This window comes from Chlamydotis macqueenii, chromosome 1 (assembly GCF_036417535.1).
Source record: "Chlamydotis macqueenii isolate bChlMac1 chromosome 1, bChlMac1.mat, whole genome shotgun sequence".
Classification (NCBI taxonomy): domain Eukaryota; kingdom Metazoa; phylum Chordata; class Aves; order Otidiformes; family Otididae; genus Chlamydotis; species Chlamydotis macqueenii.
Genome location: NC_141556.1, coordinates 214,600,555 through 214,627,717, shown reverse-complemented (window position 1 = coordinate 214,627,717; position 27,163 = coordinate 214,600,555). Strand labels below are relative to the sequence as shown.

The 27,163-nt window shown below is 50.1% G+C and overlaps 1 protein-coding gene across 1 annotated transcript in view; it reads left to right on the top strand.

Annotated features, from left to right (window-relative positions):
- Positions 1 to 251: 251 nt before the first annotated feature.
- Positions 252 to 27,163, top strand: part of SLCO2B1 (solute carrier organic anion transporter family member 2B1) — a 43,295-nt gene continuing 16,383 nt past the window's right edge. Inside the window, exons 1-7 of the mRNA XM_086739806.1 lie at positions 252 to 404; positions 9,686 to 9,823; positions 9,924 to 10,086; positions 11,485 to 11,712; positions 13,218 to 13,316; positions 16,043 to 16,173; positions 24,877 to 24,985. Of these exons, the coding sequence (XP_086595932.1) occupies positions 324 to 404; positions 9,686 to 9,823; positions 9,924 to 10,086; positions 11,485 to 11,712; positions 13,218 to 13,316; positions 16,043 to 16,173; positions 24,877 to 24,985 (949 nt within the window). The 5' untranslated portion in view covers positions 252 to 323. The remainder of the gene's footprint in view (positions 405 to 9,685; positions 9,824 to 9,923; positions 10,087 to 11,484; positions 11,713 to 13,217; positions 13,317 to 16,042; positions 16,174 to 24,876; positions 24,986 to 27,163) is intronic.

The following is a 27,163-nucleotide window of genomic DNA, read 5'->3' as shown; positions in this document are numbered from 1 at the left end:
GGGAATGCCGGGATCCTGGCCCAGCACGCCTTTGTTGCTTTGAAGTGAAATGGTTGATGATTTTTAACCTCTCAGGTGCCTTGGTGATTAGTTAGTGTTAGTGTTTTGCATGCTGCTTTGCTGCTTTGCAGAAGCAAAGTGCTGAGAGAAAATGAAAAACAGGAATAATTAATAATTGCTTACGACGAGCGTGTGCCTGCTGAGTGGGTGTTTGCAAAGCACGACAGGATTTTGCTGTGCTGAGCAAGGCAGACTCAGGCAGAGCAACTTAGCATTGTGCTGAACGATTTATTCTGGCAGGAGGATAAAGCGGACCTGACAGAATGACGAGTACGGCTACGAAGAGCAGCTACCCGGATCGGTCCCGGAAAACGCTCTGTGGGAACCCGTTCCTCAGTATCAAGGTAAATACCTCCTGCTTTCTGTAACCCTCCCTTGGATTACCGGCCTGGTAAAGAGGAGTTTAGCTTTCTGCAGAAGGCATTGATAGGATTTCTGTTTTCCAAATGTGTTTGGAAAATGCTCCGGGTGCTCCCTACGGCAAAAGGGCCGCCGGCTCCATCCAAAAGCGAGCGGTGGGATGGCGATGTCACAATGCAAGTTTAACTTTCCGCTTCTGCAGTATTTACCTTCCGTCAGCAGAACTCCCAGAGCGCGAAGCAAAGCTTCAAGAGAAACAAATCCCAGCTCTTAAAGCAGCTATGAGCCTTAGTCCTTGCAGGAATAATTTTTTTTAATGATATCCATGATAAATGCATGTGTGTAACGGGAGCAGCAGAGGTGGAGGAAAGGGGGAATCGATGCTCGCTCTTAGAGCTCAGCACACAGCAGCCTGAAAAGCCTTGGGTATCAGTCCCCATTTAGGTGAGGAATAGCAACTAGTTGGCTTAAACTCTGCCCTGGCTTGAATTTATTCACTGAAAACGTGTGTCCTAAACAATAATTTAGGAAGAGGACTGGCTCAACTTGCTGGTGCGAAGCCACGTTTCCTCAGTCCTGGAGCACCCAAACCACTGAGCCATGGTCAACCTTGGGTGAAGATCCCTTTTTGTCCCCTTCTCAAAGCTGGGAAGAGGCGTGAGGTTGGATGGGGTTGAAGCTGAGATCTTCTGGTAGTGGGGCAGCGTTGCCTGCATGGGATTAGCACATCCATTTTGAGTTTGCCTTGTGCTGAGAAGGACATGGACCAGTTGGAGAGGGTCCAGAGGAGGCCACGCAGATGCTGAGAGGGCTGGAGCAGCTCTGCTGTGAGGCCAGGCTGAGAGAGCTGGGGCTGCTCAGCCTGGAGAAGAGGAGGCTCCGGGGAGAGCTGAGAGCGGCTCCCAGTGCCCAAAGGGGGCTGCAGGAAAGGTGGGGAGAGACTCTTCAGCAGGGCCTGCTGGGACAGGACAAGGGGGTGATGGTTTCAAAATAGAAGGAGGCAGATTCAGGTTAGACATTAGGAAGAAATTTTGTACACTGAGAGTGGTGAGGCACTGTCCCAGGTTGCCCAGAGAGGTGGTGGATGCCCCATCCCTGGAAACATTCCAGGCCAGGTTGGCCGGGGCTCTGAGCAACCTGATGTGGTTGGAGATGTCCCTGCTCCTGGCAGGGGGGCTGGACTGGGTGGGCTTGGAAGGTCCCTTCCAACCCAAACTGTTCTGTGATTCTGTGATTCTGTGATTCTATGTGTGGCCTCTTGCCTCCTAGCCGTTGGCTACATTGGCGCCAGATGGGCTCCTCAGCTCGTTATTTGCAAAACGATATTTCGGAAGTTTTGTGCTTTTTTTCTCATACGTCGCAAGGAAGCAGAAGACTAAAACTAAGCCAGCTGTTGGTCTAGCTGGATGACAATCACTGTGTTCGATGGAGCATGTCGTTTGGCTTGTGAGCATCAACTTTCAAGACGCTCTTGTTTAGACAATCATGATGGGTAAGAAGTGTTTTGCTGTGGGAATAGGCTGCTGCGAAATGGGAGCCACAGAGATCTGGGGAAGCAAAAGGCGATGCAACGTGCAAGCCGATCAAAAACTGCTGGGTGAATAAGTGGAGAAGATGTAAAATGTTTTTTTTTCTGTTACTATGCAGCCGCAGGTTTGGGGATTTTCTTCTTACATGTGAAGTGTGCACATACATGATTTAACATGAGCACTTCTTAGCACGTCAGCGCAAGCATCTGCGGGAAATGATGGTTTCATTTACTTAGAGGAGTTCGTAGTGACTTGGTAAGTTGGGAGATCAGATTCCTCATTCTCTCTGTTGTCTTTCTGCTTAATTTTAAGGTAAGTCAGAGCCAGTCATATAAACCTCTCTTCTTCAAAGTCTTACGGCAACGCAGCGCCGTCAGTGTCCTGCTGGACTCTGCGCGACCTCGGCTCCTCTCCAGCTGAACGTTTGAGGAGCTCCTCGCAGTGTCTGTTCTCTTTTGGCTGAATAATTGCACTTTATCGGTAACGACAGCATTATCACCAATTTATTGCTACATTCCGTGTAGCTGCAAACCAATTACCTGGCTTACCAGAGGGCATCACGAGGCTGTAGAGCAAAAGATGACAGCCAGGGTTAAAGGCTTAGGATTCCTCTGGTCACTTTTCTGGGGAAGATTTTGATGTTTTGGGGTTTTTTTTTCACAAATTCTGATGAACTTAATCACCCTCATCCCTCGTGGCAGAGGGGAAGTGAGCTCAGAAGAACTCGCCAAGGCAGAGGGTTACGGGAGAAGGAGAGAAGAAGAGCTTGGTGCTGTAAAGTCCTGAGGTTTCTCCCCCACCCCCTTTTCAGTCCATTGGTCCATTTTGTTTTTGTTTTGTTTTGTTTTGTTTTTTTCCACATGCCAGCAAGATTATCTTTAAAAATAAAGTCTCATTGATATTTCCTTGTGGAGATATTTTTTTTAAAACTTTTAAAAGTTTGAAACTTCAGAGATTAAAGCCGCTGCGATGCGAAGTCAGCTCGGGTCTGTGAGCAGGACCAACACCTATTTTGCTGAGCGAAGGTGTCTGTGAAGGTAGATGTAGAGGAAACTCTTGGTATTGCAGCCCAGACCTGGACAGGGCAACAGGCAGCTCTGAAAATCTCAGGAGACGGGCAGTTCTCATGATTTGGAGAGTTTATCGCTTCCTGAAGGGTCCCTGGAGCCCATCCTGAAAAGGGCAGAAAATGAGAGATTTTTGGTGACCACTTCTGCTCCTGATGGACACCCTACTGCTGAATTTCTGCTTAGAAACCTCAGCAGAGAAACCCTGACTGGTCCCTCCAGGTCGGAGCAGCATTGCGGGAGGCAGCAGGGATGATTGCAATCGCCGCAGGCTGGGACCAACCTCGATGAAGCCGTTGCCAGGCGTCATCCTGGCTGCAGCCCACGGCCAAGGACAACAGATCCTCTTTCCCAATTCCATGTTTCACATTAAACTACTGAAGGACTTGTTTTTACCCCAAAGGCAGAGCTGACCTGACCATGCACATCACCAACCACACAATTGTACTCAGCACAGGATGTTTTCCCTAGATCTCTCTTTTTTTTTTTTCCTTGGGGTTTTTTTGGTGGTGTTTTGGGTTTTTTTTTTGTTGTTTTTTTTTTTTTTTTTTAATTTTCAAGAAGTTAGGTCATCCTGTCCGGTTTCTAAATGACTTCCTCAGAAAACATAACTTTGCGTCCAGGGCTTGAATGGTTCTTGCAGAAGCACAAAACCGTTGCACAATGTGGTTTATCTGTTTGAAGTGACTGAAGGACCAAAAATCACAGCACTGCAATTTTTTATAAATATATATCTCCAGAGAGGGAGTGTGTGTCACAAAACCACAAATTGCCACGTGTTGAAATGCAACTGAGAGGTATAACTCAAAGCTGTCCTTCTGGGGAATTCTCCTGGGGCTGATGGTCCCTGAGCCTCTGGAGATACCTGGCATGAGTTCCTACAGTCCATCACAGCAGATTAAATCAGGTCTGCTGCTGCTTCCGTTAAAGTCCAGCATCTTGTTTTGGCTTCAAGGAGCGTTAAGCATCCCATGCCGGACACACGAGTTTGGGAAGAGCAGCTCTGCCGAAGAGTGGCTTGAGCAACGGCATGGAGATGTAGCCTGAGATCCTCTGATGAAGACTGCTACAGACAGAGAAATTTTTTTGGAAAGACTATGTGTGTATTACAACAACAGTTCACCTGCAGATGAAGAGGAAGCAGACTGAGAGCGATGACTTGCTGGCCGGTAAAGCATAATCCATAGTGTGATCCACTGTAGTCAATGTACAGAGGTTTTGCCCAATAAAAGTGGAATATCTGGAAGACCTGAAGACCACTGGGACGTTTGAAGACTGTGGTTGCTAACGCGGTCACTGATGAGTTGTTTGAGGTGCACATTGAGGACCCATTGACGAGGTCGGTGGAACCCCTTCTGGTAGGGACATGTGTGGGAAGGTGAGCGGCCCCAGAGCGATGCCATGGTCCCATGGACACGTGTTTCCCATCCCTACCAGACCCTGCCTGTTGCCATCCTGCACCTTCAGAATGTGCCCAACGACATTCATGCCCCAGAAGTGGCTTCCGGGTTAGTTTGCAGACACTGTGGATCCAACACCCCTCCTCAAGGGATGCTTCCTAAAGCTGTTGAGGAGCTGGCTGAGGACATTCACCTCATGGGCCCATTTTTTCTCCTCTGTGTAGGCACGGCCTTGTGCACAGGGATTTTGTCATGTGCTAAGGCACAAAAACCTCTCTTAAAATAGCTGCAAAAGTCTCCTAAACACATGGAAACAGCGTGATAGGGACTTCCCTGTAACAGCTGGGGCAAGACTGCCTGTGCTGCTTTCAGAGCCCTCAGAGGGAGAATTTTTTCCCAAACTGCATGATCAACACTAGAAACACAGTGGAAGCTTTGTAAGCAGTGTTTTTTTTTCCAGACCACCAAGAGAGGAGATGCTGGTGTTTAATCCTCAGTTCTGCAATTTATTGGCTGCTTGGGATTGAGTACATTTCTCTGTTCTCTTACAAGAGTGGGAACAGTAATACCTCGCCGATGGGATGCAAGGTTTGGTAGAGCATGGGCTGCAAAAATATATAGAATCATAGAACCATAGAATGGTTTTGTTGGAAGGGACCTTTAAATGCCATCTAGTCCAACCCCATTGCAAGGAGCAGGGACATCTCCAACTAGATCAGCTATATTAAAAAATACAGAGAAAAGCAGAAAAGCAGTGAGTTCCTACAAGAGTGCATGACTCTTCGTTCAACATGGTAGAGCAGAGATGCGGTCACTCCCATGCTGGTTGTGGAGGGTGTAGACACTGGATTGGGATGTCATTGCCTGTGGATGAGGGCTCCTCACCAGAGAGTGGGCAGGGAAGTGGCCTTTCCCTCTGAGGCACTGAGAAGGTCTTGGGTGCTCTCCAAGTTTCATTGGTGGTGGGAAGCAGTGGTGACACAGCTCTGGAGGGGGAAGGTTGCTTGGCACCCTGGCACTGCAAAGGGGTTGGTTTCAGCAGAGGTGCATCAGTACCAAGCACCCTCTGTCCTTGATCTAGTGCGATGTTTGGTGTTATCCCAACACAGAGCCTGAGCAGGCTCTTGCAGTAATGCTTCACAGATGTTTATTTTAAAAAAAGCCGTTAAAAAACCTCTCCCTTCCTTCCTCCTCAGCCCACGCAAGTGCTCGTTTGGATTCTCCAGGTTGTTTTAATTCTACTGATGTGGAGGGGAAAGGATGTAAGCGTGGCTTGGCCCATAATGGGAAACAGGTACCAAGCAGGTGGGCTTGGGTTTTTTTCTGGGACTGCCCAGCTCAGGGGCTGCCCCTGTCTTTCCGTGGGTACGTCCTGCAGTCAGGATGCAGGCCTTGGGAGAAGGTTGGTGTCTGCAGACCCAGGTCATCTTCTGATCTTCTCCTGCTGCTGGGATAGGCCATCAGACTCAGGCCCGCTGATCCCACTGGTCCCAAATCCTGGTGTGGAGGAACCCCATCCTCACGTCCTTGGGAAAAGTAACTGAGTGGCATGGAAAGATGATGCAGAGGATCTGCCTGCCCTGTGGCATGAGCTGTCTCCTAGATCTAGCTGAGAAAGGCCCAGGGTGACATCTGAGTCTGCATGTGGTCAACCCTGAGCCAAATATCATGGGAGGTCCCAGAGGAGCCGTGCGATAGACATGCTGCTGGGGCTCGACTACCCACCATCATCATCATCACAGCTACAACTGGGCAAACTGGAAAACACACATCAGCAATTACCAGCTCTGTTTCTCACTCATTAAAACATTCCCCAGCCTAAAATTGCCCTGTGGTTAGGCTGGTTGCCTGCAATGACTCCCTGAGGAGCAAGAAGGAGGCTTGGCCTTGAAGAACTTTAATTGCAGGGCCTCCCACTTGGCTACCTTGGGAAAGTACATCCTCATCATGGAGAAACGGGAAGCACAGAAAGTCTGGCAGATTCTGCAAAAAGCTGAGTTCTTCTGTGATGTTTTCCCAGAACTAGTTGACTTACAATTGCTGCGGAAGTTGGAGAAAATGCAGGCAACACTCTTCACATTCCTGTTCGTTTCTTCCTTCTCAACCATCTCCATCTTGATTTTGACTTTTAAAAAGTTCCCCTGCTTGCTGTGGGGTACAGTTCTGACTTGTGTCTAAAAACTTTTGTGCAGTCACTATCTGGGTACCCAGGTTTTTGTAAATCTCTTGGTCTTTGCTCTTCCAACATGTGCAGTGCCGAAATGTTAGATGTTTGCCCTTCTAATGTGTTTGGTTGCTAGCAGTCATTTTTTAAAAAAAGGCACACATTGAAGAAAAGAGGTTGAAATGTTTAATTAAAAACTGCTATCGATAGCTTGATCTTAGGAAGCTCGGGCGGGTAGCCCGTGGGGATTTCCTTCCCTTGGTTTCATCGTGCCGGTTGCGCTGTGGTCAGATGCCTTTGCAGCTCTTTCACCGCCCCAGCTCCCTCAATGGGGCATGGTGCATACCTGAGGGATCTTGCTGGGCTTTCTTTGACCACCTCACCAGCCTTACCCAGGGTCCCTGTCCTCTGCCTCTGGTTTCCTTAAGCTGCTGCAATCCCCCCGGGATGTCCTGCCACAAATGACATCTTCAGGCCCTTGCGTTGATCCAGCCTTCAGCTCTTCTCCATGTTCCCCAGGACCTGCAGTACTGCTTTTCTTCTGCAGAAAAGGGAAGGAGAAGCTGGTAACAGTGCACCACAGATTTCATGGAAGGAGCTCTCTTCACTCCAAGTCTGGATCTTTGTCCCCTGGAAGTCCTTCCCTCCTGGCTCTGGCATGGAGGGCGTTCCCCAAACCCGAGCAGACTGGGGGGACACATGTGGTGGTTGCTCTATGGGTTGCAGAATGACTGGAATCCTTCTTCCAATGGTTTTGGTCTGGATGAACAGACCTGCAAGCAGGAGCTTGCTGGGGGAAAACCAAAGCCACCTTACAATGAGCATCGTGGTGTGGCCGTGTCCCTGGGCATGTCCTGAAGGCAGAACCGAGACTGCCCTGCACCTTCACCCCAGCACAGGCCAGGGGAGCATGGCCAGGCATGCCAATGCTGGTCCCTGGATCATCTCCTCCAGGGATGCTCTTCGCACCTGGAAGGACTTCTTCCTGGGCCAGCTAATACTTTCCCCCAAAAAAAACCTGGGAAGCTGAGGACTGGGGACCATTCCCAGCAAGGGATTTTGGGTCAAACTGCCCTATTTTGAAGGCTCGGTGAATTTTGTAGGATGGATGCAGGTTATTCTGTTCCCACTGGCCTGAGTTGGTCCTCGGGGAAATCTCTCCCTCTGTTACGAGGATGACGCTGGTGTCGGTAATGGTCTCTCCTTCCAGGCGCGAAGAGCGTCTTTCTGGACCGTAGGAGTTAGAGACCCAGATGTCTTGATCAGATACGGAAATGTAAACCAATGATTTTTGCCGCAGGACAAAATGCAGCATGGTGTGCGCAGCTGAAGACAAACAGGGTCATATATCTCTCCGTCAGATCTAAAGTCCAGGAGGCTGTGGCTTCTTTTCCTGGCAGATCACCAGCCGTGCTGTGAGCTGATGGCCGACAGCAAACAGCCCCTGGAGCCAGAAGAACTGGCGTCCTTGCCCGGTGCTGACACCAAGCCACTGCAAGTCGGCTGTCTCGGTCTTCTGCGCTTTACTCTGCCCAGATAGCATAAAATACCAGATTTTGTCCCCATTTTGACCTCCTGCGCTGAAGAGGACGTGGGGCGGCTGCTGGGCTGCTGTAAACCAAAGTGCCGTGAGGGCTTTGGATTTGGATGTTGCACTGTGTGTTGCAGAAGCCTGGAAAAATGAATCTGGCCTCAACGTTTCCATCTGGAGTTGAGTATTCATACCCAGCGTGTCTCGCAGGAATGTAGGAGTTTTAGCAAGGCTGACCCTGGGAAAGCTTTCCTTTGGCTGGGTGACACTTTCCGAGTCCAAACACAGCTGCACCCCTCCGTGGTGACATGAGCCTGGAAAAGGGGAAGGTCCTGGCTTGCATCCTGCTTTGCGTGATGCCAACGCATCGCTTTCGGTGGTGGCACCCATACCCCACTGCTCCAGTTCTCAGGGAGCCGAGGGGGCTCAACCATCCTCTTTTTTTCCCTTTTTGTGCTGTAAAGAGTCCCTTCGCCTGCAGAGCAGTCCAGTTTGGCAGTCATCCCTGGATCGGAACGAGACATAGCAGAAATCCAGGCCAGGCTGAGCAGCTCCTCCGGGCGAGACTCCTGCATGGTGGGAGCTGGCTGCAAAAGATGCAGAGCTGGAGCGATGCCCTGCTCTGGCCAGTAACTGGGAAGATGTCTACAAAAAGTAGCACCCCGTGGCTTTGGGCAGCATCCAAGGCTGAGGGCAGCAGCTCTGCAAGGACCCAGGGACACTCAGCCTGTCCTGTAGTGAGATGGATGGTCCGTCTCCTTAGGGCACATGATGGTTTGGGTGGTTGAGTTTATTTTAAATCATTTTGGGACTGGAAGGATGCCTGTGGATTTGCACAATGCTTATGTGTGAGGAGCAGGAAGATGGATGCTGCTCTCGGTAACGGTGGGGCAGCTCAAGCCATGTGTCCGCCTGGGCAGCCAAGCGCTAGTACATCCCAGACTCTGGAGATGAGGTCAGATGATGTTCTGGAACGTGATGGTCTTTGACAAGGTTTTTGTCTGGAAGTGGAAGAGAACCATCGCGTTTTCCCAAAGGAGATATGTCCTTTACATCCAGAGCTTCGCAAGAAGGAAAGGAAAACAGAAAGTCTGAATTCTCCTCCCTGACCTTCTCCTGACTTTCTGTAAGGAAGCTGTTTGTTGCTGTGCTTAGAAGGACTCATTCCTGTCTCCAAAGAGCTGCTGCCAGCGCTGGGGACGGCTGCCTGCCTCGGGCTGGACGGGAGCAGGAGGGTTGTGCAATCTCCTGCTTCTGCTGCTGGATCTTGGGGTCAAGGCCAACACAAACTAGCAGCATCCCAGCTGAAATGATCTGTTTGTCCAAAGCCACTCTCAGCTGAAGGAACTACACTCTCCTTGCAAATACTAAATCTATTGTCATTTTTGACAGAATACTATTTAAATGCCCTGACCTAATTTCAGAAAACCTCTGATGGTAGGAGCGGGGGTAATATTTCCAAGGCTCATGGTCAAAGGTTCAAGTTCAATAATTGTGCCTTTGCGTAACAGATGTCTCTTGTTATGTTGCAGCTTGCAGTAATGGTGCTGGATGCTCTCTTTTTGTGTTGGCAGTTCTTTGTTTTCTGCCACGGGCTCCTGCAGCTGTCCCAGCTCCTGGTCTCCGGCTATCTGAAGAGCTCCATCTCAACCATCGAGAAACGATACGGCCTCTCCAGTCAGACATCAGGGCTGCTGGCTTCCTTCAATGAGGTGAAAACCAGCTTGATTCTCCTAGTCTACTTGGCCAATGCTCTTCCCGTGCCTCTGTCGTTCCCTTGTGAGACTTCTTGGTCTGTGTGTCCTGCTGCAGGTTGGAAACACACTGCTGATCGTCTTCGTAAGTTACTTCGGGAGCCGAGTGCACAGGCCCCGTTTCATCGGCTGCGGTGCCATCCTCGTCTCTGTGGCTGGGTTCCTCATGTCTCTCCCCCACTTCATAACTGGACCCTACAAGTACGACAAGTCCGTTGCCAGTAGGTACTCTAGGAGCTTATTTTATGCCTTTTTGGACAAATAAAGGAAATTACCTTCCCTCAAGGGTTCAGGAGCAGCAAGTTGTAGGTTTCTTCTCAAGGAATTTTAGTTTTGTGAGAATGGAATAATCTCAGTCCCAAGAGGCAACAGCTGATGGTCGGAGGCAGAGCCAGGGGACAGCTGGAACCACAGGGAAGGGCATGAAAACCATCAAAATGTAGGCTATGCCTCTGATTCCCCTTGTCTTCTGCACATCCATGCAGCAGACAAACACCGGGTAGCAGGAAGGTCTTCCCCAGCTGTCGAGGCTCTCATCTTCCGTGCATCGAGCCAAGTTGTCCTCATGCACGTGAACTGCTGCCTTATTTTTATAATAAAATCTCATGAACTCTGCCACCTGATGCCTATTATGGGAAGGAAACAAGAGGTGCATGAAGGAGCTTGACTTGACCCAAGAGGGCAACAGTTGTGGTGAAACACCCCGATTTCACACCTAACTTCTCCTGCTTATGGGGTATCTCACCTGTCCCCCGAAGCGTAGCTGAGCTGTCTTTGAGGGAATGCTTTGAGATTTTAGACCCCACCAGAAAATCAACCTCTCATGAAATAAACATGTAGGTGTAAATCACTAATGGAGGTGCAGGTCAGGGTGGATTTGGGGTTTTCTCCCTGAAAGGAGGTGAAGGGATGAGAAAAGAAGGAAAGGGGAAAACCAGTCTCTCATTACCTTCCCAAATCTCACCGTGAAGCTCCAGGAAATCTTTTAGAAGCCTCCCCTAAATAGATTTTCTCTGGCTCGTCAGAGAGAGCGCAGCTGGTTGGCTCAGTGGCAGCCACCAAAGGAAGACTTAACAGGTGAATAATTCATGGCTGCAAAGCGGGGTTTGGCGCTAAAGACAGTTTGGAAGCAATTAGCCACGGGTTTCAGGAGTGCGGGCGCAGGTGGCCCTGTGTCGAGCACTCAGAGATGCAGCTGATTTGGGGCATAACCATGGAAATCCTGCTGTAAACACCACCACCCCCTCCCCCAGTGTTTTAAGGAAGGTCAGGGTGCTGGAATCAGCACTTTCACACAGCTTTGTAATCTGTTTCTGAGTAAAATGAGTTCTCATCTCCTGAGTAGCTGTTCACAAAATCTGCCGTTTTGCTCGCTCGCCTTTATCACCAGATCTACCAAAGGTTGTGGAAGGGATCTTGGCTCCGCTTTTTCCATGGAGGTGGCTTTTTGTGACACATGCATCCATCTCTGAGACCATCTGCACAGTAATATTTGCACTTTCTTTGCATTTTCTTCCACTGACGTTTCCCACTTGACCTCTACTACGTGCTTGCTGCTGTCTTGGGGAAGTTCTTTCTCCAGACCTAGCTCCTTAGACATTCTCCCCTTGTCATCCCAGGTGTGTTCAGCAACACCACTGACCTGTGCCAGCCCGGGGCGTCGGGGTCCCCGGGAAACCTCAGCGATGCCGGCTGCACCCCCCACGCTGCCAGGGAGAACCATGAGGTTCTCCTCGTCATGTTCATCGCCCAGGCGCTGTTGGGCATCGGCGGCGTCCCCATCCAGCCCTTTGGGATCTCCTACATCGACGACTTTGCCAGCGAGAGGAACTCCCCTCTCTATTTGGGTAAGGCCCGGGCTGCTGTGGGAAGAGGGGAAAAGAGGATTAGCCCTCTATAGCAGGGCCAGACAATGCTAATTTGCGTTAACGAGAGCGGAGCTTGCTATAGCCCTTGTGCTCTACGCAGTGCTGGGAAGGTTTCTCCAAAAATAGTTTATCTGTTTCAAACTTGGACAAACTGCAGACAGAGCAGGAGTGCTGGAAAACATGATTTAGGAGAGATGCTGGGCATTTTGGCCTGAGAATAATAATGGGACATAATGGCTGTGTCTTCCTCCAAAAAGGCTTCGACAAGGAGAAGAGGAATAGTCTGATCTCTGTGTTCACAGGAGAGAGCTATGGGCTTAAGACGCAGCAATGAAGAGTCTGTTTAGATACAGAGAAAATTATAGGAAGCTAAAAAAGCAGGATCAGCCATCTGGGAGGTGGGCAAGTATAGAAACATAGAGTCACAGAAGGGTTTGGGTGGGAAGGGACCGTTAAAGCCCACCCAGCCCAACCCCCCTGCCAGGAGCAGGGACATCTCCAACCACATCAGGTTGCTCACAGCCCTGGCCAACCTGGCCTGGAATGTTTCCAGGGATGGGGCATCCACCGCCTCTCTGGGCAACCTGGGACACTGCTCCACCACCCTTAGTGTAAAAATTTTTTTCCTAATATCCAGTCTGAATCTGCCTCCCTCTATTTTAAAACAATTACCCCTCGTCCTATCAAAGGACATTCTTCAGCGGAGGGGGTGCTGGAGAGCAGCCTGGGCACACATCTGCGAGAGATGTCCCAGGGTGATGGGATGCACAAGATGATCCTTGCAGGTCCTTCTCGCCCTTTTCCAGCTGTTATCTGTGGTGGCCTTTTGAACTGAATGGGACAGCAAGGGTGGCTCAAAACCAGGTCATTACCATCCAGAAATGGGAAGTACTGCGTCAAATTTTGCTCTGGTAGATGCTCCAAACCTCTGAACCATATTTGTAAGGATCACTTGTAAGATAGGAGTTGAATCTGTAAGACATTTTAATAAGCAATTAACATAGGAGAGTTTGCTGATAATTTTCATAGAATCATAGAATCATAGAATGGTTAGAGTTGGAAGGGACCTTCAAAGGTCATCTAGTCCAACCCCCCTGCAAGGAGCAGGGACATCCCCGACCAGATCAGGTTGCTCAGAGCCTCATTTTATCTCCTTAACCTTGTAAAAACTTTTAAATTTCTTGTATTTCTTATGCCAAGGGGCACATATTGTTCCTGGGTGTATGCCAGTCTTTCTAGGAGGCTGAAGAAAAGTGTCAGGACATATCTGAGTTTTGCGACACGTTTCCTGTGAAGAGAGCCTGGAAAGCCTGGGGTTGTTATTCTTCGAAAGGTGTGAGATAAGAAAGCTACTGGGGAAATATTCCGTGCTGGAGGCAGATGTGGTGGACTCTGTTTGAGTGTGGTCCTGCCTCAAGTCATCTCCTGTCCCCTTGGTCCCTTCACGCAGGGCTGAGCCCCTCTCTGCTCTCTCCCCTCTGCAGGGATCCTGTTCTCCGTGACGGTCATCGGGCCGGGGGTGGCCTTCATGCTGGGCTCTGCCATGCTGCGTTTTTATGTCGACATTGACAAAGTCGCCGGAGGTGAGTGGACGTGCCCTCGGAGGGCACCCTTCGCACTGCATCCTGTTTACCGAGCCTGGAGTGGTCCAGCCCCTCTCTGGGCATCCTGACCCCCAAGGGATGAGGATGCAATCCTCAGGGAAGGGTCTGGCTCCCTTTATCTGCTGTCTCCCCTGTTAAATCACTTCCATCACCTGGGGATGCTCTGGGACGAGTCACATCAATGCTGGGGTGGACGGCCCAAATAAGTGGGTCCTTCCCACCCAACTCGGTGTCACACACACATCTGCAGGGTTAAACCTGGCCGTGTGGCTGCTGGAATCCCATAATTCAATCATCTTTCAGACCTGGGGATTCCTCACCCCTGGGCTGCTGCCGGGTCTGGTTAGAGGGAAGCCCATATTGTGCTTTTAGAGCAGACCTGGTTTTCGTTCTTTTATGAATTTTCTGCCGTATGCCAGCAAGAGCAGCAGGAACATTGTGCTGCCAGCCAGCACTGGGGAAGAGCGGTGATGTGGAGGATGAGCAAAACTCAGAGAGAAACATCAAAGAGAAAGATGGAGGGGAGAAATAATAGAGAAGGAATGGAGAATGGGTACCAGGACGCTGAGACATGAAGAAGCAGAGGGAAGGGTAGGATGGGTTGGACCAATTGGAGAGGGTGCAGAGGAGGCCACGCAGATGCTGAGAGGGCTGGAGCAGCTCTGCTGTGAGGCCAGGCTGAGAAAGCTGGGGCTGTTCAGCCTGGAGAAGAGGAGGCTCCGGGGAGACCTGAGAGCGGCTCCCAGTGCCCGAGGGGGCTGCAGGAAAGGTGGGGAGAAATTCCAGGTGGTGGGTGCCCCATCCCTGGAAACATTCCAGGCCAGGTTGGCCGGGGCTCTGAGCAACCTGATCTGGTTGGAGATGTCCCTGCTCCTTGCAGGGGGGTTGGACTGGGTGGGCTTGAAATTTCCCACCCAAACCATTCTGTGATTCTATGATTCTGTGGGAGGAAGGTGAAAACAAATAGAAGAGGAGGGCAAGAGAGGCGCATGAAAGGGATTTCCTTTAAAAGCTTGTCCTGAGCCACCCTATCAAAGCATTTGTAGTCATCTCCTTTTTGGCTGCTCATGAAAACAAGAGGCTCTTTCCGGTTACTAACAGAACAGACACACATTATACAGCTCAGCATGTCCTCATGTGAGGAAAAGGACGATGGACAATCTCCTTTGGGTGGTGACAAGGCAGAATCAGGGCTGGGGCTGGATGTTGACCCTGCAGATGCATTAGCTTTGGCTCCTTCTCCATGCCTCCGGCTCATTCCCGCTCACTGACTTCACCAGATGTTTCTTTCACCTGGGCTTTGTCGCTTTAGACATTCATGATATTTGCAGCCTCCAAGCTTATCGCTGCAGCTTTCCGTCGTCCTCTGTGGTGAACCTTGGTGAGGTGTCTGGAGCCTTGGCTTCCCTGCCTCGGAAGGATGAGGACATGGGATTAGGGTCTGCAGTCTGCCTGCACACCCTGATGCTCAGTTCTCCTAAGCCGTCTTCTGCAGAGAAATGTGCCCGAGTAGCCAAAACTGGAGAACACCCCCTTTTAGAGCTGTCTTCAGCCTACAGATGTCTTCAGCCTACTGGGAAAAGTTAGTGAGCTGTGACTGCTTAGTGCTAAATCTAATTTAACTTTTCCTAGAAAAAACCCCCACTTTTTGGTGTTTGTTCAGGAGGGGATTTACATTTCCAACTTGCTAAATGCACCATGCAGGGAGGAGATCATCAGATTTCCTTGACCTATCACTTGTTACTGCCAGAGATGGGAGATTAGATGCGGCAGTATCCACCATACCGACATCCCGTAAACTGATTGCAGTTTTAATTGCACCCCCCCAGTGAGAACAGCTCACTTGTGTTAAACCTCACAGTGGAGGAAAAGATTTCTGGGAGGGCTCATTTCCTGGGATTGCTCGGCTATCTAACCGCAGGCATCCCCTTATCGCAGAAATATTTCTTGGTTCAGACTCACCCCGTTGTGAATTTGCATTTTGGCTTCTGCTTCTCCTGTTTTATGTATGCGAAGTACCCTCCCCATAGAAAGTGTTGTCTTTGGCAGGGTGCCCTAAGGATGGGAGGAGAGGAGGCGGGGCGAATCGAAGGAAGGGAGAAAGTGATAAAATCCTTATTAAAGCATTTTTAACGATCAGCTTCCATGGGCTGAGCTGCAAACCGGCTGATGGACCTGAGTCGTGGGTGCAGCTCCAGGGTCCAAGTCCTGCTGTGAACAGGAGGTCCTTGTGTGGGTCACCAGGCTGTAAAAAAACAACATAAACACTCTTGGATGCTGAAAGTTAACTGTAGTTAACTCCATTTTAATCTTGAGAAAGGCTTTTTCCTTCTGCATTGGCAGACATCATGACTTAATCCCCTTGAGTGAGTATTTCCAAGCTTTGTCACAACATAGGTATCCTTTCTCTGAAAAAAGCTGTGATGGGGATGCTTTCCTTTTGCCTTTCCAGCTCTAGGACGTCCCTGCCCCAATTGTCTCCACCCAAAGGGCTGAGTGGGTTTGTGGACACCCTGGTGATAACGAAGAAGGAAATGTGATTTAGCACCATGGGTTGAGTCAGGTGCGAATGCTCCTCTGACCCCAAAACTGATGGTGCTCAGGTTGGGAGCCACCACTTTAGTGACGTTTGGGATGATTTGGGCCACCCATCGCCGTCCCTCTGGGTCCCTTTCACTTAATGTCCGTTTCTCCATTTGTTGCAGACGAAGTCCAGCTCACGAACAAGGACCCGCGGTGGGTCGGCGCCTGGTGGCTTGGTTTCCTGGTCGCAGCCAGTCTCGTGGCCCTGTCTGCGGTGCCTTATTTCTTCTTCCCGCGGGAGATGCCGAAAGAGGTAGGAGAGGTGCTGCCGACGGCCCTTTCGGCACTGCGCGCAAACATCTCATGTATTCGTATGCCAGCGTCAGCTCTGAAGCCCGCTGCTCTGCATTTACTACCACGGTTTTTACTTCTCCTGGCTGTTTCGGTGCTCATGCCAAGACGCGAAAACAGCTTTCAAGCTTGCCGAGCGCTTCGCTGGCGGCAGGTCGTGGCTTTCTGGCAGGCGTCGCATCGCGAGGAACAATACGAAACAAATTGTTCATTTAGAGGAGGCATCGTGCTGTGGTTGGGGGTGTTACTGGAGTTGCTGGGACGCGCTTAGTAGATGAAATTGTGCTCGTCTTGATGTCTTGGCCGTGCTCTGGCCTGTGTAATCGTCTTTCACATGTATTTTACCTTGGGGCAGCGCCAAAAATTTCTTGTCTAAACAAGTCCACGCACTCTCTGTGCGGAATAATTCTTCGTTTCTCCTGCCTCTGCCTGAATTTCCACAGGAATTAGGGAGATTTGGGTTTCACCTGCCTGGGAAAAATGTGGGCAGATGTACCAGCCACACTTCTGGGGATGTAACGATCTACTCCTGGGTTGTATATACTGTCAGGTTTGCAAAGGTGCAAACCCATTTATCCCTTCACAGCCCAGATCTTCTTGAATTTTTCCCCATTTTACCATTTCCTCTAGAAAACTTTGGGAAACTATTTACAGTAAAAAAAAAACCACAATAGGAAAAGGACCTAAAGGATGGCAAAATTCTGCCCCTCTTGCAGGATGGGGGATGCCAGGGCCAGCTGAGCCGGCTTGTGCCTTTCCCGTGGGGGTATCAGCACTGCCAGCAGCAGCACGGGCCCCTGCTTAAAAAAAAAAGAAAAAAAAAAAGAAAAAAAAAGAAAAAAAAAGAAAACAGCCTCTTTAGAAACTTTGCCAGATGCTATTCTGGGTAAAACATCTGTCTGCTGTGGGAGCGCTCGAAGCTTTGTAGGAAATCTGCATTATGACAGGTGATTTTCTGTAGGTATAGCAGAAAAAAAAAAAAATTCTTTATCCTGCTTGCCCTTGGAGTAAATTAGCGTTCAGCTAAGCGAAAGGCGGCGATGGAAAGGTCCTTTCCTCTCCAGTGAGCTGGCGGCAGTGGCGTCTCCAAGGCCCCTGAACTGCTGCACCCGCCGTTGAGCTCGTTTAAAGCCCTGGTCCCCCTCCAAAAGAGCATCATCTGGGGACACATTGCACAACTCTGCAGAAGGGATGGGTTGGGTTGGTAAGTCGTGCAACACAGGAGGGAAATGTGTGTTTCCAGGCAAGAAACTCAGCACTGGTCAAGCGTTGACTCCAATTTTGCTTTCCTCTGCCCCATTTGGAGCAGCTGCCCTTTCCCAGTGAGTCCCCGCTGCCGTGGTGGCTCGTTCTGTGGCTTTGGGGTTGCTTCCATGTTTCCTCTTACCGCACGGAAGCCAAGCTGTTGTTTCTTCTCGTGCCTGGCGCCGGTTCGGGATGGAGAGGGGGAGATGCGATGTTGCGGTGAGGAAAGGCGGGACCGCCACGGTGGCTCTGGCAGCACGGAACCCCATCACCAACACACGGCGGAGAGGAAGGAAGGGATGGGGTCACCAGCAGATCAGCACGAACAGGCATTGTGATAACCTTTGGGTCAGCTGTGTCAAAATACAGCTGCAGCTTCAAAGAGTTGGCATTTCCTTGGTTTTCCTGGGTTTCTGCCTGTCTGAAGCAGGAAAAAAGCAATCCACCACGAGCTGCAAGAGCTTGAAGAATCACCTGGGCTTTTCCCCATGTTTGTAAAGCCCCAGCACAACATCTTATCCAACAGCAAATACCCCCAGGCTCGGCAGCTGTAGTAACGCATGGGAAAAGTGAAGACCTGCTCTGTTTGCAGAAGCAGCTGAGATGTTTCTGCACCACCAGCTCTAGATTTCATTTCTGGAGGCCAAAAAGGAATTTCAGGTGCCCTAGCCCAGGCTGTCCTTGTGCCACTTGCTGTCTGAAGACCCCTGGGACCACGCATGTCTCAGTAGATGATGGAGCTGCCTGGGAATAATGTGTCCACACCAAGCTGTGGGTATGTTTCCCAATTGCAGAGTCCACCAAACGAGGTCCCAGTAGCAAAGACTGGCCCATGGCTCAGTCCTTCTCGCTGCCAAAAGCGATATTTCCCCTTGCTGATCCTCATCCTCCCTTCATTTGCTTTTCTGTCTCCTACCTCGGTCTGTACAACTCATCTGAGCCCTTGGTAGCTTCTCCAGACTGAGGACCATCCTCCTCAATGGCCATCATCCAGCAAATAGTGAATAATAGCACAGCCCTCTGTCTACTTGGAGATTTATTTTCCTCCTCCCATCAGCAGAAGCAGATCCAGGTTATTTATTCTACAACCACATTCCAGCTTTACTTTTATTTTACAGCTTCTTTCTTTGAAGTTCCTGGAATGACTTGTTCACTTAATGTCAGCATTAATGATAATGAGGGTTCGCTCTTTTGATCTTTTTCCATAAATCAATCACTCCAGACCCAGAACATTTTTATTCCTCTGCTTTGAAACTTGTCAGTAAGTTTCTCACACCAAAGTGTCCTGAATAATCCTGTTTGAGGGACAATCACAGCAAAGCTATAAAGTTGTCACGATCGCAGGCAGGGGATGAGAGGATGAGGATCTTACTGGATGAACTCTTTCCAGTCAAGACCAGGGTGTTTTTTTTTTTTCCCCAATAATTCCAGTTTAATCCTGCCTCTATGAGCCTGAACGATTTCTCGAGGTTGTGTCCTGGATTGTGGGGAACTGCAGCTTTTGAGCATTTTTCTGGTTGCTGAGTAGATGAAGTTTAGCTCCTGCTTTACCATCTGTTGGTGGCAACGTTATCATATCCCAACCCGGATGGTTGTATTTTGTCTGCTAAAGGCTTTCTGTGTGCTCAGACATGATATCTGTTCGGCGTGCAGGCTTACCGGCTGTTGCTGCAGCTCCGCGGGTGACGTGAAAAGGGTTTGAAAAGGGGAAAGGTGCTTTTGGGAGGACCTTAGGCAAAAGCCGGAGCGTTGCCCTTGCTCAGCATTTCTGGTGTGCAAGATCTGTCTTGTAAACGTCAATTATCTCCCGGTTCGAGTTTCGTTCTGCGACGCTCCAAAGTCACGCAGAACCAAGAGCCGCACAAAGGAGGTGAGTGACACTTCCTCCTCGCCCCGACAGAGCCTCCCCTGCAATGTCAGCACATGTCATCTGCAAACAGATGCCTCCTGAGAAAGCTCAGATGGATTTTATGGGAAGCAGGTCTACAATGTCCCGGTTGCGTCCAAGCCTCGGTGTCACGCAATCCTCTCTGGATGTCAGTCCATCTCATCAGTGCTTTTCTTCCCAAGCTTCATTGGTAGATAGTTTCAGAAACTTATTGCATGTCGCAAAGCTTTCTCTCATCTCCAGTCTGTATTTTAGATTCTGCCCCTAATCCTGATTAAATATTTTTTTCCTACTCATTGCCATATTGACGTGGTTATAGAAAGCCTTCCTTTCACTGGGCGAGGGAGGCTAGCTAGTCCTCTGCTACCAAAGACCTTCTCCATCCCAGTAGCTTTGCTCGTAGAATTAAGGAATGGTTTGGGTTGGAAGGGACCTTCAAAGATCATCTAGTCCAACCTCCCGCAAGGAGCAGGGACATAGTCATCACCCATCCCAGCCACCAGCTCTTTTTCCCGGTGCTGCAATGGTCTGGATGTGATCTCTGGTGATGGGGCAGCAGGGTCTGCGCTCCCCCAGCTCTCCTGGAAACACCATCCTCAGTTCTTCCTCCCTTACTCCTTCCACGGCTGCACCATATCCTTATGCAGAGATAGACCTGAAGCTACGTCATTCTCCTCCTCTCATCTCCAACATTTCCAGCCATGCAGCAGAAGTTATTTTTAAACCATAAGTGCATGGCTGTGCACTTGGCACTAAGTTTGGTTCAGTTTCTGTTATTTCAGCCCTCTAATTGCCTAGTTTTTTGTACATGATGTCCCAGCCCACTCCATATGGATAATTCCCACCTTCCTCCTTCTCTGCAGGTCAAGTAGTACATGTGTTCTCCACCAAGGAAGCCACCATTTAGCCATGTTGTGTTTTCTTTCTTAATTTTCATGTTTAGCTAATGGTTTCTCATTTGGTGCTGCATGTTCTGCTTTGCCCAGGTTTGTAGAGATTAGATCTACTGCATTCCCTTTATTTATTTAAACACTGATGTTGTTGAGGAGGGAGAATAAGCTGCTGCTGATCCATCAGCCCCTAATCCAAGGTAGCCCATCCCTCTGGGGGACCCCAGATGGTGCCAACCAGAAGAGATGAGCCGGATGATGCCTCTTTTGTGTTGAATCCTTCATCTCAAAGTTTCATGTGTGGCACTTCAACTGGGAGAAGTGCAGAAATGGGGTGGAAAGGAACCATGCTCCTTCCTTGACGTTGCTAATGGAGGAGGTGGAAGAGGCGAGGTCATCTCCTGTGGGACGGGATGGAGAGGCTGGAAGAAGCTAGGAGATGAGATCCTTTGCAGAACAGAGGAGGTGGATTTCTTGGGGTGTTTGACAGTTGGACTTGATGATCTTGGAGGTCTCTTCCAACCTTAGGATTCTATGATTCACGATGACACTGGAGGGATGTGAACTGTGGGAGTGCTCAGGGCGTGCAGAAACACGACTCTGTGCTGGCCTAGCAAAGTGCATCTGCTGGGGTTTTCTGATGGGATGGCAGGGGACATGTCTTCTATCATCTGTACCATATCTCCAAATTTTACTTTCAATTTCCCTGCTGGATATTTGGAGCAGACACTTGGGGAAAGAGGGGAATGCCAAGCTGGACGTGTACCTCCATCCTGGAGGAGATGTACGTGGCATGGCTGTTCCTGCTGGAGGTGGCGTTGCTTGGCAAGGTCCAGGCAACCCCTGTTCCACCAATCCCGAAGCAGAAGGTTTGTGATGAGGAGAAGCTCCTGCAGGTAAAATGCAGCCAGGACCCCTCCTACCCTGCCCTGAGGGTGTCCCGTGGATGCTGGTGCTGCTCTCGGCTACATCATGGGATTGCACCAGCATGCCCGAGCCTGTAAGGACCTTTCCTTGCCACGGTAGCTGGGGACTTCCCAACCTGCAGAAAGTATTTGCAGGGTGCAAACAGCTGCCAGCTCTGTCTGGAGTTGTCTCCAGAAGTCCCAGTGGACATCCCAGGTCCAGCGTGGTGGGATGGTGCTGGGGCAGCGGCTTGACCCTTCCGTGCGGGCAGAGAGATTGTGAAACGGCGCTTGGGGAAGTGAAAAATAACTTCTGCAGTTTCTGTCGTGGGACGGGCTGCCTGCGTTTGTACAAACCCTCCCACATTCATTCGGTTGTGACCTGGTGCGCTTCCAGCGCACACAAAAAGCTGAAATGAAAATAACTGACAGGGAACTCTCTTAAACGCCTGCTCCTCTTTGGGTTATCAGTTAGTGGGGAAAGGTTGAAGGGCAGGGATGGGGAAATCTAAGTTTTTGTCTGGAAACCTTTGCTCCTGGGGCTGCGATGCTCTGCGGCTGCATCATTAAAGCTCCTAAATCGCAGCAAAGGCAGCCGAGAAATACAGGGAGCAACCAGGGGCCAAGCGGCACGGCGTGATGGTGCCACTGGCACGTTACAGGAATGGGTTGGTCTCTACATTCGGATTTTCCCCAGGGATCTTTAAAGACAGGCTCAAACGGTGGCTAAAAATAATCCTCCCGTCGGCCGGTTGTTTGGACGCTCTAGGAAATAGGGTCCCTGGTGGGACCCGCACTTGCTGGAAGAGGCATAATGAAGTGTTTATAGGGAGCATGACCCTCTCAGGAGGAAAATAGTTCTTTTTCGAGCTGTGAGGTTTTACACTTTGTTTGTTTAATATGAAAAGAGCTCTGCTGACCTTGTTTTTCACTGAGCTGGGAGCACCAGGTTCTGCACAGCCGGAAGGAAACTCTGCAGAAGCCTCAAATTAAGCAAGGAAAGCCTCTCCATCACAGAGCAGGTCATTTATCCCCTTTTCCAGTGGCGTATTTGGATAAAAACAGGCTGCCAGCACCTCTGGCTGCCCTTCTCAAAGATGCAATAGCAGGCGGGTGAAAGCAGGAGCCCAGCTCGCGGGCAAGCTGCCTTTGCTCGCCTTTCATAGAATCATGGAATGGTTTGGGTGGGAAGGGACCTTCAAAACCCATCCAGCCCAACCCCCCTGCAAAGAGCAGGGACATCTCCAACCACATCAGGTCTCTCGGAGCCCCGGCCAACCTGGCTTGGAATGTTTCCAGGGATGTAGTGTTTCACATGTCCGTGAAGGGAAACGGGGACTTTCCCCGGGTGGAGGTCGGGTTAGGGATGCTCCTCCTAATGCAAAGCGTGAAGGAGCTTCATCCTCCTTCCTCAAAAGCCTGTCTGCCCCCTCCATCCCCCCACGAGGCTAGAAGTGATAAAATGAGGTAAAATCCCATTGCGAAAACATGAGACACAACAAGAGCCTGGTCGATGTGCACCAGGAAACCGAATCCTTTTCGTCCTGAAAAATCCACGTGGAGGGACATTTTGCAAGATATTTCCCACATGTGTTTGTTTTCCCTTGGCGTGATGCTGCGGCAGACGGCCGGGGTAGCGCTGAGCAACCAGCCCACGTTATTGCGCCTACTGACTCCGGCTTGCCAAGTCGTCTGCTCTGAGTAATCTCAAAATCCCGTCCCAGCTCCCGGAGTGGGTGCTAACCCAGATGATGTGCACGGAAATATCCCGCTTGCAAGGGCTGCGCTCACACAAAGGCATCCTGGGTTGGGGAATTTGGGGGCATTTGGGGCTTTTTCTATTTTTTTTCCCTTTTTTTTTAAATTTTTTTTGATGTGCAGACAGCGCCCAGCAGACTGTTAGCTCTCTGATGTACAAACAGCTGGAAGATGAGAAAGCCACAGTCAGTAACAGCTTGAATGTTTTAGAGCAGAGAGAAGAGACCCTGCAACCTAATTGAAAAGTGAAAGGAAGCTGGATTTTATCTTTGCGTTTGAAAAATGTATTAACGACCGAGCTCTACCAATAAAAACCATGAACGGAGCTTTATCACTTTTGCCTTGTAGAGGCTTTTCAAAAAAGGGAGGTGGCATTCGCAGCACGGGACATTTTGACCTCTCCCACATTTAATAATCAGCGTCGGTTTCAAAGGGAAAGAGATAATTTTGGCCAAAAAGCTGTCCGTTTTTTTTTTTTTCCTGTGAATTAAGAACCTCTAATTTCTGTTGAACGAACTCGTTTGTCTGACTCATATTTAATTTGTGTGGAGATTTGTAGCAGTGCCGTTGCAAAGACGGGGCCGCTGGCTCTGGCTTTCTGGCTGAAAATACGCTGTGGTTTCCCGGGAAAACCGCACTCCCCCCGAACACTTTCTGCTGTTTCACATGTAGAGTAGTACATCTAATTTAATTAATGCCGTCCGTCCAGTGGTTCCCCTAAAAGCCTGCCGAATAGAGGATGCTCCTCTCCCTTGGCCTCCCGCTTGCTGACGGGATGTTGGACGCTTGCCTTGGCTGTGCAGTTGTCTAATGAGGCTGGGATGGACCTTAGATGACCCAAACCCTCCACCTTCCACCTCTCCTCTTCTGTCAGCACCTCTTTGACACCCGGGGCACATGGATTAATGCCCTGCAGGCACCAGTTGAGGCTAAATTAAGCAGAGATGCCTGGCCTCCAGCTGCAAAGTGTCGTTCCTCTAAACAGAGAAGGAATAAAGGCGGGGAGCTGCAGGATCTGTTCTCTTCCATGGACCAGGATGGGAGAGGATGTCCCTTCTGTGCTGCTGCTGTTCAGTGGGAAAGACGTGGCTAAAAAAAAAAAAATTCAAAGCATTAAAAAGAGTAGGAGTTGCTAACATTCATGTGGGGTTTCCAGGAGCAGGAGAAGAATGGAAAGGAGCTGGGAGAGGTGAGTGGTCTGTGGTTGCTCCCCGTGCCCACCTGCTCCAGATGGCTCTGGGTCAGCCCCTCTTGGCTTGGGAGGTGAAAAATATTTTCCCTCCATCCCAGACCCCCTCCTCGCCTGGATCTTTTCCTCCTACAATTGCTGCCCGCTATCCTTGCTGGTCGCAGGGAGGACAGCTTGTTACGGTACACCCGGAGACGCAGGGGAAATGCTCTTCCTCCACCCAAAACCAGTGCCCAAACCTGCTTTGGGTGGAGGTCTAGGTGCACCGCTCCTTGGGTTCCTGTGTCTGCTTGCCCCGCACACAGGGGTGAAACTGGGGAAGAAGAGCGTCTCCCTAAGGGTATCCATCTTTCCCAATGCAAAGGCCTGCATTTCCTGAATTTCCACTTGGAACACCTCCTGAATTTCCATATTCATGCCAGCTGGGCACGCGGTGTGCTGCACCTGGGTAATGGCCCAGCTCGATGTTGATGAAATATGATTCATTCCTGTTGGGAAAGGCAGGGAAGCTGGCTCTTACTCCTGTAACACAGACATGGACGCTCTTAGCCCCATCGGAAACCCAACGGCGTGGGTACCGAGCAGCAGCTGTTGGTGGGAGGACGGCTGGTCGGCAGCAGCTGCGCATCCCACGCTGGACGTGGGCAGTGCTGGCCAAGCCCAGGAACATTGCAAACTCCATCTGCAAGAGGCATGGGCTACTGTCTTGTTGTGATTTGGGAGGGAAAAAGGAATTTGGGTGGAAATTTTGGCATGGTCGGTGCAGTGACAGCCTCTGGTCTGTCCCCAGGTGGTGAGTGGGAAGGAGAGAAAAGGCAAGAAGAAGGAGAACATGCTCAGCCAGCTCAGGTCGAAGTCCGAACACGTGCAAAACCTCTCTCTAACGCAGTTCATCAAACGTAAGTGTGTGCATCCCCTGTCTCCCGCTTGGACGGGGTTTCTCTGCTTGCACAAACGTATGTCCTGGTGCTAAGAAAAAGTGATGTTCCTCCCTGTGGTCAGCCTACCTCCTAGATAAGCTTTTCGAGATGCAACTTAGGTGTACTATTGGGTTTAATTAGATCTGCAGATCTCTCCCTGGTCTTGCCATCACGTCCAGACTACCCCGCTCCACCTCATGCTGATCCAAGCATCCGGGGTTGGTAGGTCTCAAAGGCTGCGTGGCTTTATGGCTCACCTGGGCAACGGGAAACGGAGGCCAAAACCTCATCGGAGCCCAACACCAGGCAGGGAAGAGTGGTGCAAGCTGTGAGCCTGGAGCAGAGCCATGGGAAGGGAAAAAGCCCCCCCAGTTAGAGGGGTTTTGCAGCTTGGGTGCATCCAGCCCCTATTGCTCAGCTCTCAGGTCGTAGCAGGAATCAGACCCCCAGGAGCATGAGCAGCTCTTCATCCCCAAAAAGCTCCTCAGACCTCCTCTTCCAAGGCTGGTGACAGTATCTGAGCCAGGCTGCCCTCCCCGTCCCGCCGAGGATGGCCGGCCCTGCCTGGAGCCAGGGTCCGGGCAGTTAAAATCTGATGCATGTTTGTACAGAGTGATCTTAATCCAGCACAATTAGCTTGTTTGGAAATGAGCGGGCTCTTTGTGCTGAAGGGAATCAGCTGGGCTTCGGGCTGTGGAGGTTACCGCTCAGGGCTGTTTATTTTGAAGGAAATACTCTGCAGTTTGGCAATTACTTAAGAAAAGTGACCCTCCGAAGTCAATCCGTGCCGGCTTCCTCCATATTTCCTGAATATCATCCCTTTGATTTATTGGAAATTCTCTGTTTTATTAAGGTCAGTGCAGGGCAGGCACAGCCAGACGAGCGTGGGCAGGTTTTTATTCTGCTAGCTGCACCAATTGCTCGCTGGCCTGATGCTAAATTAGAGGAGCAAGTCGGGGGCTTATTCCCCCCCCGACCTTGTTGCACTGTCGTATAAAAACCCGTGTGATGGAAGCAATTGCATGGGAACAGATTTATAGCGCTCAGATGGGATTTCCACACCAACACTCTGCTCTTTGCTTCTGAAAAATGAATAAAAATGAGCTCCCTGCTCCCAGGTGATGAGAGAAGGGAATGTCTTGCCTCTGCTCGAGCTGCAGGTTTGGCTCAGGGCTCGCATCAGGGCTGCTGTTGCCAGGGCTGTGGGAGCTGTGCTAATAAATTCATTATTTCTGAGAATTTATCCCCTAAAGCCCAATCCTGAAAAAAAATATGCAGTGTCTGTATTATTGCTGAAATCGCTGGGATCTCTGATACGAAAGACTTTTTAGAGTCAGAAACTGAATGGTAGCTGGTGTGTGATGGTTAGATGGAGACAATTCAGGTGAAGTCTAAAGACTTGGGTGCTAGCTCATCTATGAGTCTCTAGAAAGAGAATTTTACCTCCCATTTTGTGACTCCCCTACTTATTTTGTCTCCTCTTTCCTTCACCAAGCATTCTTTCCTCTCTATTTTTACTATTCTTCTCTGCACGATAGTTTATGAAAACAGCATTTGGAGATTTTCCAGCCTGAATCACCTTGCAATGTTATACCTTCTGTTGTTTGAAGAGAGAGGCAGAATGAAACACACGTGATGGAGAAATGCTGTAGGACAGCCTGGTCCCTGTACCGCGCTCACAGTGAGCCCTTTTCACACCACACCCCAGCACAAAAGGATGACCCGATTCCTGAAGGAGAGGGATCTCGCTTTGCTGGTCGCAGGGGGCTGGAACTGATGGGGTTGTGGGGTGAAACCTTTGAGTCGTACCTCCTTGGTTTTTTTCTGATTGCATCTGGCATCTGCACAACATTGATGTCTATGGGTTGCCTGTTCACTGATGGCTATGGGTCCCCTGTTCAGGGTGGGATGAGGGTCGCTAATGGTTATGGATCCCCTCTTTGGAGTGGGATGAAGGTCACTGATGGTTATAGGTCCCCTGTTCAGGGTGGAATGAAGGTCACTGATGACTATGGGTCCCCTCTTTGGAGTGGGATGAAGGTCGCTGATGGCTATGGATCCCCTCTTTGGGGTACGGTGAAGGAAAGCGTTAGGATACCAGCAGGGACTGGATCAAACAGGGACCACACAAGATCTCAGATTTTTCCCTACAATATT